General features: G+C 27.6%; 5 protein-coding genes across 5 annotated transcripts; 3 read left to right on the top strand and 2 right to left on the bottom strand.

Annotated features, from left to right (window-relative positions):
* Positions 1–619: 619 nt before the first annotated feature.
* Positions 620–3,013, bottom strand: Temp (protein prenyltransferase alpha subunit repeat-containing protein tempura). Its single transcript, XM_074250873.1, has 2 exons — positions 2,533–3,013; positions 620–2,077 (listed from the first exon to the last, which is right to left on the bottom strand). Exons 1-2 carry the CDS (start codon positions 2,607–2,609, stop codon positions 871–873), a joined length of 1,284 nt encoding a protein of 427 aa, XP_074106974.1. The 5' UTR covers positions 2,610–3,013; the 3' UTR covers positions 620–870.
* A 154-nt stretch (positions 3,014–3,167) lies between these two features.
* Positions 3,168–3,901, top strand: LOC141532509 (tubulin-specific chaperone A-like). Its single transcript, XM_074250876.1, has 2 exons — positions 3,168–3,436; positions 3,669–3,901. The coding sequence occupies exons 1-2, from the start codon at positions 3,307–3,309 to the stop codon at positions 3,887–3,889; spliced, it is 351 nt and encodes a 116-aa protein (XP_074106977.1). The 5' UTR covers positions 3,168–3,306; the 3' UTR covers positions 3,890–3,901.
* A 147-nt stretch (positions 3,902–4,048) lies between these two features.
* LOC141532507 (uncharacterized) lies at positions 4,049–5,504 on the top strand. Its single transcript, XM_074250874.1, has 3 exons — positions 4,049–4,918; positions 4,989–5,199; positions 5,276–5,504. Exons 1-3 carry the CDS (start codon positions 4,063–4,065, stop codon positions 5,391–5,393), a joined length of 1,185 nt encoding a protein of 394 aa, XP_074106975.1. The 5' UTR covers positions 4,049–4,062; the 3' UTR covers positions 5,394–5,504.
* Positions 5,455–8,299, bottom strand: LOC141532505 (U3 small nucleolar RNA-associated protein 15 homolog). The gene is made up of 5 exons (XM_074250872.1): positions 8,000–8,299; positions 7,243–7,828; positions 6,946–7,166; positions 5,870–6,305; positions 5,455–5,783 (listed from the first exon to the last, which is right to left on the bottom strand). Exons 1-5 carry the CDS (start codon positions 8,087–8,089, stop codon positions 5,548–5,550), a joined length of 1,569 nt encoding a protein of 522 aa, XP_074106973.1. The 5' UTR covers positions 8,090–8,299; the 3' UTR covers positions 5,455–5,547.
* A 771-nt stretch (positions 8,300–9,070) lies between these two features.
* Positions 9,071–10,490, top strand: LOC141532508 (uncharacterized). The gene is made up of 2 exons (XM_074250875.1): positions 9,071–9,191; positions 9,298–10,490. Exon 2 carries the CDS (start codon positions 9,334–9,336, stop codon positions 10,081–10,083), a length of 750 nt encoding a protein of 249 aa, XP_074106976.1. The 5' UTR covers positions 9,071–9,191; positions 9,298–9,333; the 3' UTR covers positions 10,084–10,490.
* The last annotated feature ends 105 nt before the right edge of the window (positions 10,491–10,595 follow it).

Here is a 10,595-nt window from a genome sequence, read left to right as displayed (position 1 = left end):
CAGTATTTAAACATTTATTAATTTTAATGAAACTTTAACTGATGAATGTGTAAATTTAAATAAAGATAATAATAATAATAATAATAACATAAAAGTTGAATAGTAATGTACACCTATTAAAGTTCGCACAAAACTAAACTTTTTAGTTAGTACCTTCTACGTATATGAATAGTTTATTTCTGTTACGATTCGGTCAACGTTGCCAAAGGATAAAAAGTAAACTAACAACGTGTTCAACGACGATTGTCGACAGTAAGTTTATAAATTGTGCTCGTATTTATTTAGGTATGAATTTACTGTATTGGATATATCTACAGCGTATTTGTCTGGCTGTTAAACTGATATAACTGAGTTTTCTTCAACATCGAGCATCAATTTTGTAATTAATTATTTCTTTCAGTACTTATTGATTTAGAGATTTATTGTATACACATATATAAAAAGAAAGATTATAAGAAAAATGTAATAATGAAATTGAAATTAAATAAGACATCTACCTATAACTTAGAAGAGGAGTCTGATGACGCATTTACGTGGGATTATGACGATTGATTTTGGCCCCATTCATCTTATTTCTTAATTATTTACTTATATTTTTACAAAAAAACAAAAAATTTTAATGCTATTTTCTATTTTAATTTAACTCTAAAAAGATATTACAGTTTTATAAATATTTTCTGATCGTATAAATTTGAAGGAAATGTTTTAAAAATAATTAAAAATGTATGACATAAAAATACATAATACATAAACTATCACTTTATTTAAAAATACATTTTTTTTTTATAATCTAAAAGATTTTTTGAAAAGTATTATTTTGTGTATTTATGACAATTATTCTTTCATTCTATTGAAGTAAATTTTTTTTTCTTAGAATTCAATATGTGAAATACCTAAAAATTTTATAAATTTATCAGCAATATCACTTTGATAGCTACCTTGTTGTTTTGAAAATTCAATTACATCTATATTATGATTTTTGAAAGCAATCTCAAGTAAATTTAGAGAGTCATTACCACTTGACCGTTGGTCACTATTTTCGAGTCGAATACGATGTGGTGATTCAAAAGACTCAGCCTTGTAGCACGAATACTTGGAGTATGAAAGTTTAATGCATCTAAGAGTATGCCCGAGAAATCTTCGATGGTACCAAAGAGCTTCATGACCAGGATAACATTTAATAAGATCTTCATTAAGAATACAATCTTCTACCCAGTAAGATAAAGCTATTAACACTTGTACATAATCAACATCTGACTTTTGATTATTAGTGTTGCCGTGAAGAGTGTTAATAAATTCACAAGAAGATTCTTTGTATAAATAACTAATATCCTTACAACCTTGTGCGTTATTATACTTATTAATATATTCATCAATAATTTTACGACGTTCATCTACATATTCCGAAGATAATATATCATCAGATTGGATTAGTTCTGATTTAATAAGTAATTGTTTGAGCAGAAATTGTCTATAAACTAGTCCACTGTAATCAGAAACATGGAGACTGCACCACTTTTCAGAAGACTCCCACTCAGAAATGAGAAATTCATGAAAATTCGGTGATATTAAGGCCTCATACATCGATACTACGTGCTGTCGATGACTCCAAGCATGATAATTGTTGGCATATCGGTTCGCTGATATTACAGCAACATTTATTTCTTCTTGTAATAATGATTCGATGTCATCTACATGTAGGTTCTCTATTAGAATAAATTGGATAAGCCAGCGTCGATAAGAAAACGCTTCAAAACATTTAGCCTTATGATAGAGAACTAGTTTTACAAAACGCAATTCTTGGATAGCATCAATACGTCTATTACGAACCAATTCACGTCTCATATTCCAAAAGGTATTGACATCAGGATTAAGAAGAATTGCACCTATTAACCAGCGAGAAGTCATTACCGGATCCTCTCGACGTAATTTATTGTTCCGTAATTCTATGAGACGATTGTATGTGTAGCAATAAAGTGGCTGCACACACCAGGATGCCAAGCCCAGATAATTTTCTTCATGGTATACAGGAGACTTATTTTCATTGTCATCTTCCAAAATTATCTCAAAACTTTGTCTGAAAGTTAAATACTTGTTTTAGTTTGTTAATTAAATTCTTCTTGAAAAAATAATAATAATAATAGTCATAACTAACTTAATGGTAGAATATTTGTTAAAAAAAATGACACTGAAGTTAGTAGACGTCTGAAAATTTTTGATTTTTTTTATTAATTAAATTACAATTAAAAAAATATTTCTAAAAAATTACACTTATAGTTTTTCAAGTTTTTTACAAGTGAATTTTTTTTTTAATCGTTTAATTGAAATTTTTTCAATAATAAATTTCTAAAAATTTTGAAATGTCGGCTAACTTCATTTTCGTCAAAAAAAATAAACTGTTATGAATTTACACACGTCGACAATAATAATTAACACTCTACGTAAATGATAATAAAAATATAAAACAATTTTTTTGAAAACCCCGCCCAAGAGTAATTCTGTTTAAAGAAAATTAATAAAAATATAACTTACAGGTTTGTATCTTTTTTCATAACATTCTCGATATCAGAGAGTATTTTTTCAGCCGCTGGAAATGTATTTTCTTGCATATTGTACCACTCTCACTTAATTTAGTTACATTTCTTTAAAAAATCAATCATACATACATCGTTAGTGGTATATGTATGTACAACAGCACTTAGATTAGCCTCAATAAAAAAATAATTTTATCTTTTTTTTCGATCTCGTCTACCCAACTTTTTTTGCTCTGCACCATGCAGTAGTAAAGATTTATCCGCCATTGCAGTATTTTATAAAAAAAAGTTTATATATTTTTTTTTGTTTAACAAACAACACTTTTCCCAAAAAATGTAAGCCTATGTTTATTGAACTCTATCGTACTGTGAAATTAGCCAGTAATAACTTTACGCGCGTAAATTCGATAATTTAAAAATAAATTAATTTTATATTCTATAAATCATTTATCAGGTATGAAATAGTTTATTCTATAAAAACAATATTTTTAAATGTATAAATAAGGAAAAAAAGGAATAAATTTTGTAAAAAATAGTAAAAATAAAATGTTTGAAAATTTTTTTCGCTGTTAACTTCAAATTATTTCTGATTCATCATCCACGTCGGAGCACCATAACCTAAAATAACTTTTTAAAACGTTTTTATTACATTTTATTGCTGATCATCGAATCCTTATTAGGTATTAATAAAATCACTTCTTGTAATAAATATTAAGACAAGTTTATATAATATAATAAGTTTTTTTATTATTATAAAAAGTTATTTCATAAAATGTCCGATCCGCGTTTACGTACACTAAAAATCAAAACCGGTGTTGTAAAACGTCTAACGAAAGAAAAAATAACTTATGAAAAAGAGGCTACTCAACAACAAGAACGCGTTGAAAAATATAAAAAAGAAGGTATTTAATAAATTTAAGATTTAATCATTTTTAAAATAGTAATAAGATTATTTTTAAATTTATAAAAATTATTTATATATTGTAAAATAAATCTATTAGAAAAGAATGCACGTGATAACTTAATTAAAGTGCATTTAACCAATTGATAAATTCAATTTTTTTACTATATTATTTTCAAAAATGATAGAATTAAAATGCATTATTAATTATTATTATTATAAATGAATTGCAGGTAAAGATCAGCATGATATTAAAAAACAAGAAGAAGTTTTACAAGAGTCATTGATGATGGTTCCTGATTGTCAACGTCGATTAGTAAAAGCTTATGAAGAATTGAAAAATATATTGGATTCGGAACAAGATTTAAAAGAAACAGAAACTTACATTGAAGCCGAAAAAATAATCGCTGACGCAAAAAGTCAATTACCTAAGGAAATTGGTAATTCAGCATAAAAACAAATTTTTTTTTCTTCATTTTTTTTTAACAATATTATAAGAAAATTAATGCATTTATGTAATTTATATACTAGTACTACAATCGAGTTTTTTTCCTTATTTTTGAATAATTTAAAGTACTAAGTTGAGTTGAGAGTAGTTAATACTAATAAATTAATTTATTTATCGCCATGTACACAAACAGTAACTACTTAGCTCAAAACATTCAGTATCAAAATACATCACAATTCTACGCAAATTATAATACCGATTATCCGTATGGCCGGCCACTAGTGAGTAGATACGATCAATCTTCTGGATTAATTAATACATTTGAATACAATCGAACAGAAGTTGAAAATAATTGCTCAGTTATTGATGTTAATCAACGAATGCGAGACACTGAATTTATAAATAATTTTATTGATAAAAATTACGATTTAAAACTTGATAAAAAACTTAATAATGTGCGAGATAGTAATAAAAAAATAGGAATAACTCAAATAAAATCATTGTTATCGTCAATTAATAAATTGAATTCTAATTTGAAAAATACAATTTCTCAGTTAGAAAAAGATAAAACTAATTTAGAAATTAATGAATGGAATGAAAAATTAAAACAGTGTTGGAAAACAAAAGTCGAAATTGAAAATTTATCATTGACATTGCATAATAATGATATAATTTGTAAATTAAAAGAATTAATTGATAAGCGTAAGAAAAAAAGAATAAGAGAAAAAAAGTTACGACTAAAATGGAAAGCTAAAAAATCACAAGAGAATGAAAAAATAGCTCAATCACACTCGGTAATAGATGCTTGGATCCGGGATAAACTGGATGTAATTCAACGCGAAAAACAAGAGAAGGACTTACGTAAAGATGCGGATATGGTTTTATCGGATATACGTGGTAAACGTTATGATGCAAGAAAATATTTGTCTTTACTTAATGAGCTCAAAAATTTACGTAAAGTTAAGTCTGCCAATGCTCGTGCAAGAGGAGAAAAATTATCTATTGCTGCTGATCAATCTTTTGAAAATATAATAGGTAAATTTTTATTTAAATTTTATTAATCTTAATATTTTATTGTTATATTAATAATAATTTTATTTTATAGTTCAATTAATTGAACAGTGGTCGAAACTTGATAGTGAATATTCAATTGAAGAACGCGGATTAAAACTAATGCTTCAAACAGATAGTGAAAAAGTAATAAAACGACAAAAGAAAAATAATTTTGATGATTGGGAAATAGCCATATTTGGACGTAAACTTTCATCAGTGAATAATGGAATCCGAAATGACCTTAACAAGTTTGTGATGATCAGGTAAGAACCACAGACTTTCTTAACATTTATAAAAACATTGGTAAAATTATCATAATGAATCAAATTCTTATTCCAGAGTTATGTGGGATAGATATATTAATTACCAAGGAGAAGGAAGGCGTATTCCCATCGGCTGGGTGATGCCTGAACTTCCGTCATCCGCAGCATGGCAAAAGTGTCTCAGAAAAATATAATTAATAATTACTCATTTTTATAACGCTTTCTAATTATCATTTGTAATCAATCTAATCCATGTAACATATGGTAATAATTTTTATTAAAAAGAAAAAAAATGTATGTTTATATTTACAGAGAATTATTTATTGATAATATTAACACAAATCATTATCAAGAAATATTTAGAACTAAATTTTTTTGAGCTGCGCTGGAAGGTTCCAAGATCTGAGGTTCTTTAATAGTTGTTCCTTGTATTGATTCAGAAGCTGACAATATCATGTATAGAGCACCTTGGAGTTCTGTCATAGATGTTATTAACTCTTCTTCGTCATTTAATTTTTGATGTAACAAAGAGAACATTGTTCTACTCTCCAAATTAAGTTCATCAATAGTGTCCTCATACAAATCTATAATGAAAATACGACAATTAAATTAATTACTACTCTAAACATGTACTTTTCTTAAAACAAAACTTTAATTTCAATAAACATACCCATTAAAACGTGGGTAACGTGAAATAAAATTCGAGCGAATCGTGGGGTACCAATATATTTAATAATGAATTTTAAGATACTGACTAAAGATTTTCCATCTCTTCCAGCCAAAGCTTGTTGTAAACCGTGCCGACGTATAAGCTCCTGCAGAAGAGCTACTGTCACATGTGGGGTTTTATTAACAATATATGTCACCATAACACAATCTAGTGCTTTCGAATAATGAAACTTTCTGAGAAATACATCATGTCTGCTTTTTGTATCTTTATTCTCATGTGGAACAACTACGTCTATTGTCGATGAATGTTGACTTAATCCACGTCTCCTGTGAGATACTTTTTTACGTTTTTTATTTGTAATTTTTTCATCGTTTTCTCTTCTTCTTATTGATATTAAACCATCAATCATTCCAACTGTTATCGTTTCATCATCAGCCTAAAATTTATAAGATAGTAGCATCAGTGTATGCATTTATAGAATAAGAAAAATAATAATTTATATCATATACATCATAATATATTATGAAATATTTATATCATAATTTATAATTTATATTAAACACAAGCACATCGTTTTTTTCTATCTATTATCAAAATGTGAGAGGTATTAATACTAAACTAAATGATATATTTTATAAGACCTTTCTATCTGAATTTGAGATTTATGTTTTTACTAAAACTTTGCTTAAACCAGGGGTATTTGATACTGAGATTTTTTCTAACAAGTCAAATTAATAAACTGATAATCATGTCCATATTTAAATTATCTGAATGTAAATTTCACTTGTATCTTATCCCTCACATTTTTAGTTATACATCTTCAGTCAATGTTTTATTTATTATATTTATAATATGATATTATATTTGTTGGAATATTTGTAAATACTCCAGTACTTTTTTTTTTTTATTTTATTATTTTTGTTTTATTACTTCTCTTTTGTATAAGCTACCAGTCTAGCGCATTTGTTCTAAGTTATACTTTGTAATCTGTATCAACTTATTTAGAGACCCTATTATTGGATTTGGCTGTTGGGTAGTATCAAAGGAAATAAATATCACAAAAAAATCACACTTACACTAATTCCAAGACTTAAAACTGAATTTGGATAGTCAAACGTGTGAATCGCTTTGTATGTTCCTACATCATAAACTTTAACATGCCTGTCTAAAGATCCTGACAGTATTTTATGACCATTAGATGACAGAGCAAGACAAGTTATAGTTTTATGATGTTGAGAGATTTTAGCTAAAAGTTTCCCACCAGCTAGCGCATCCCATACCTTAATTTCTGTGCCACCTAAAATATAATATTTTGTATAATATTAAAATTCAAAAGATGATTACAATAAATTATAAAAATTAATTTAACTAACCTGCTGAAATAAATATTCCTCCGGAAGGTAAAAACATGACACTTTCAACTGCAGCACCGTGATTAACAGTAAATATACTTTTACTAGTTCTAGTGTCATACATTTTAACAGTATTATCATAACTACCGGATAAAAATATATCCGGTGAAATAGGGCTAACTGCTCCAGCTCTAACATAGTCAGTATGTTCTTCAAATGTTGTTATTTGTGATTCTCCAGATATATCCCAGACTGCAGCACTTTTATCGTCAGAGAATGATGTTATGTGATATCCATCGGCTGTAAAAAATGTTCTGTGTACTGGTGCTTTGTGACCAGAAAATATCCGCAATGCACGATGTTTAATTCCGAATTCAAAAAGACGTACACATTGGTCTTGTCCGCCAGTACAAATAAGTTTTCCATCACCACGAAAAGACGCTCCATAGGCGAATTCTTTAAATGGTATTTTAAACTTGGTAGCAAGTTTTGTTACTGTATTATAAATTTGAACTCTTACTGAGCAAGTAACAGCAAAATTTTGTGGTTCAGCTGGTGAAAAATCTATATAATCTATCGCTCCAAATTCTTTCACCAATACTGGGGCCTAAAATAAATAAATTTTTTTTTTTTTATTAATTGACAATCGATACTTGGATGAATATATGTTTGATATTAGAGGTTAAGATACACACGTGGTCTTAAAAATTAAACATTATTCATTATAGTAAAGATTAATAATTATATTAAATAAATAGCCATGCGTTAAACAACTTACTGAATATTGTTTCCAATAAATATTCTCAGGTGTAAGATCGGGTACATTTTTAACATAAATTTTAACGTTTGTTTTTTTAAACGCTGCCATTGCGAAGCGTAAATAGATACTGATATATAGTCACGTGGAATATCAAGTCTTTTAAACTTTCATTGTATGTATACACTTAATAATTCAACGATTCAAGTAAATACTTAATATACGCCTTTTATAAATGTTAAAAAAAAATAAAAATTTTATTTGAATATTTTCAGCTAAACTTAATCAAATAAATTCGGTATTATTCAATTATTGTTTCACTGGATACTGGAATTAACCATTAAATAGAATAAAATTTCATTGATCGAATACAAATAATGATACAAGTGAAATCAACCAATCAAAATTCGTACAAGAACGTCATGTAGTTGTCTCAGTATAGTAAAATAAACCTAAGAGCTCTTAAATAATAAATTTATTTAAAACTCATTTTACTACTTTTATTATTGTTATTGTTGTTGATTGATTGGAATTAAACAATCAATATCGATGACACTGAAGTTGAGAGGCATTAAAAATTTTTTTAGAATTTTATGGTGATTAAATTATTATAAATAAAATTTAATTAAAAAGTTCTACATGTGAAAATTAATAAAAATTATAAGTGAAAATTTTTAGAAGCATTTTTTTGTTGTAATTGGATATTTGCATGATTTTGATATTCATAAACTTTTGATATTTTTACATTCTATATAATTTTTTAAAATTTTTGGAAAAAAAATTTTTCGATTTTGTTCTTAAAAATTTAAATAATTTAATAAATAAAAAAAGCAGATATTTAAATGAATAAGTAGCTCCATCTCGTGTATGTAACGTCATAGCGCTTATTTCATTTGAAATTTTAAGCGCCAATCTCTTGTAAACACGTGGCAGGTGTAAACAATTGTTGTGTTAATTGTGATTGATTAAAAAAGATCTGGTTGTGTTGTTTATAATAAAATAAAATTATTTAATTACTCGAAATGTCGTCAAAAAATGAGTTTTATTGGTGTATAGTTCCAACGTGTAGAAATACTGGTAAATCGACACTAGAAAAATTTTTATAAATGTTCCATTAAATTCTGTTAAACGGAAAAATTGGTTAGATGCATGTGGAAATAAAACTCATTATTCATCATCAACTCGGCTTTATTGTTGTGAAGATCATTTTGACGTAAGTATTTATTAAAAATTTATTTTAATGTTTACATAAAATCATAACCTAAATTTGTGATTTTCGTCTCATTGCATGAATTGATGTTGAATTTTATTCATTTTAGCTCAAAGTGGATTTAGAAAATTAGCTGGAATGGACAATGGTTGGTGGTAACAAACGTATGAGGAATAATGTTATACCTCATAAATTTATTGAGCAATCAAAATCATTAAGCATGGGTGATGGAAGTAGAGAGAATCCTCAAGCTCCTTCAATGAAAGTTGATAAAGTAGGTACTGAAGCAATGGATCTAAATATTGCCAAGTTACGGCTGGATCAAAACTTAGGAGGTATAATGGACGATTTACATTCTGACCTATCAAATTTCAATACACCAGAAGATTTTCAAAAGAATAAATCCAATGTTTGCGACGATCCCCCTGCCACTAGAGGTCAAAAACTCCATGTTGGTGTCCAAGTAAAAATAAGGAATTCATACAGAAGTGTAAAAGTTCAATGTAAATCTGTGACTAAAGATCGTTCATCATCTCCAATTGAGCAGTTGGTTGATGATATAAATGCGCATAATTTTATTTCTCAACCAGCTAATAATGATCAATTATTGAATCCTTCACCTAATACTACGAATTTATCTTCTAACACAACGGCTAGTTCATTCCCTACTTCATCAGATAATTTTTTAACATCAAATGGAAGTACAGAAAATGAGTGGAAAAATGCATTTCAACAAGAAGAATTTCAGAAGCGTAATTTAAAGCAAACATTTGAAAGAATTCGGCTGTCACCTCGTAAATACATCGGGATTCCAAGTGATTGCATGGATATTATCGATATTTTACGTATGGCTAATTTAAGTGACATTGATATATTTATTACGTTAAAAAAATAAGATTGAATGAGAGTTTTGCGATTTTAGCTGATGATTTTAGAATGTCCACTTCTAATATAAGTCGTATCTTTACTAAGACTTTGCCAGTCATGGCAGAATATCTAAAAGACTTTATTATATGGCCTTCATCAGCAAGAATTAAACTTCAGTTGCCAATAAGTTTCCGAAGCCGTTATGCAGCAGTAGAATCAATCATTGATTGTTTAGAAATTGAAATTGAAAAGTCAACAGATCCTGTTAAACAATCATTAACCTGGTCTGAATACAAAAATGCAATACGGTCAAATATTTAATTTCTTGTATACCTGATGACATAGTTAATTTTATTTCACCTGGATTCGGTGGTAGAACATCGGATGCTGAAATAGTTTCTCAATCTGGATATTTGGATTGTTTAAAACCAGGCGCTGCTATACTGGCTGATAGAGGCTTCAAACACATAGAAAATTTTGTAGTTGAAAAAAATGTACATTAATTAGACCACCAACAGTAAGTTCTGAGAAGCAACCAAG

Source organism: Cotesia typhae, unplaced genomic scaffold, assembly GCF_013202065.1.
Source record: "Cotesia typhae breed Kobodo isofemale line unplaced genomic scaffold, CoteBio_Ctyphae contig_65, whole genome shotgun sequence".
In the NCBI taxonomy this organism is placed as follows: domain Eukaryota; kingdom Metazoa; phylum Arthropoda; class Insecta; order Hymenoptera; family Braconidae; genus Cotesia; species Cotesia typhae.
Note: the sequence above shows the minus strand (reverse complement) of the source record. Positions and strands in the feature narration are given on the sequence as shown.

Bases quoted from the DNA above. Each gene is read 5' to 3' on its own strand.
- Temp (XM_074250873.1), bottom strand. From the start codon at position 2,609: ATGCAAGAAAATACATTTCCAGCGGCTGAAAAAATACTCTCTGATATC. The intron at 2,078-2,532 runs GTAAGTTATATT...TTTAACTTTCAG, and splicing joins ATGAAAAAAGATACAAACCT to ACAAAGTTTTGAGATAATTT.
- LOC141532509 (XM_074250876.1), top strand. From the start codon at position 3,307: ATGTCCGATCCGCGTTTACGTACACTAAAAATCAAAACCGGTGTTGTA. The intron at 3,437-3,668 runs GTATTTAATAAA...AATGAATTGCAG, and splicing joins TGAAAAATATAAAAAAGAAG to GTAAAGATCAGCATGATATT.
- LOC141532507 (XM_074250874.1), top strand. From the start codon at position 4,063: ATGTACACAAACAGTAACTACTTAGCTCAAAACATTCAGTATCAAAAT. The intron at 4,919-4,988 runs GTAAATTTTTAT...TTTATTTTATAG, and splicing joins ATCTTTTGAAAATATAATAG to TTCAATTAATTGAACAGTGG. The intron at 5,200-5,275 runs GTAAGAACCACA...TTCTTATTCCAG, and splicing joins AACAAGTTTGTGATGATCAG to AGTTATGTGGGATAGATATA.
- LOC141532505 (XM_074250872.1), bottom strand. From the start codon at position 8,089: ATGGCAGCGTTTAAAAAAACAAACGTTAAAATTTATGTTAAAAATGTA. The intron at 7,167-7,242 runs GTTAGTTAAATT...ATTATATTTTAG, and splicing joins AGGAATATTTATTTCAGCAG to GTGGCACAGAAATTAAGGTA. The intron at 5,784-5,869 runs GTATGTTTATTG...TTTTCATTATAG, and splicing joins CGTTACCCACGTTTTAATGG to ATTTGTATGAGGACACTATT.
- LOC141532508 (XM_074250875.1), top strand. From the start codon at position 9,334: ATGGTTGGTGGTAACAAACGTATGAGGAATAATGTTATACCTCATAAA.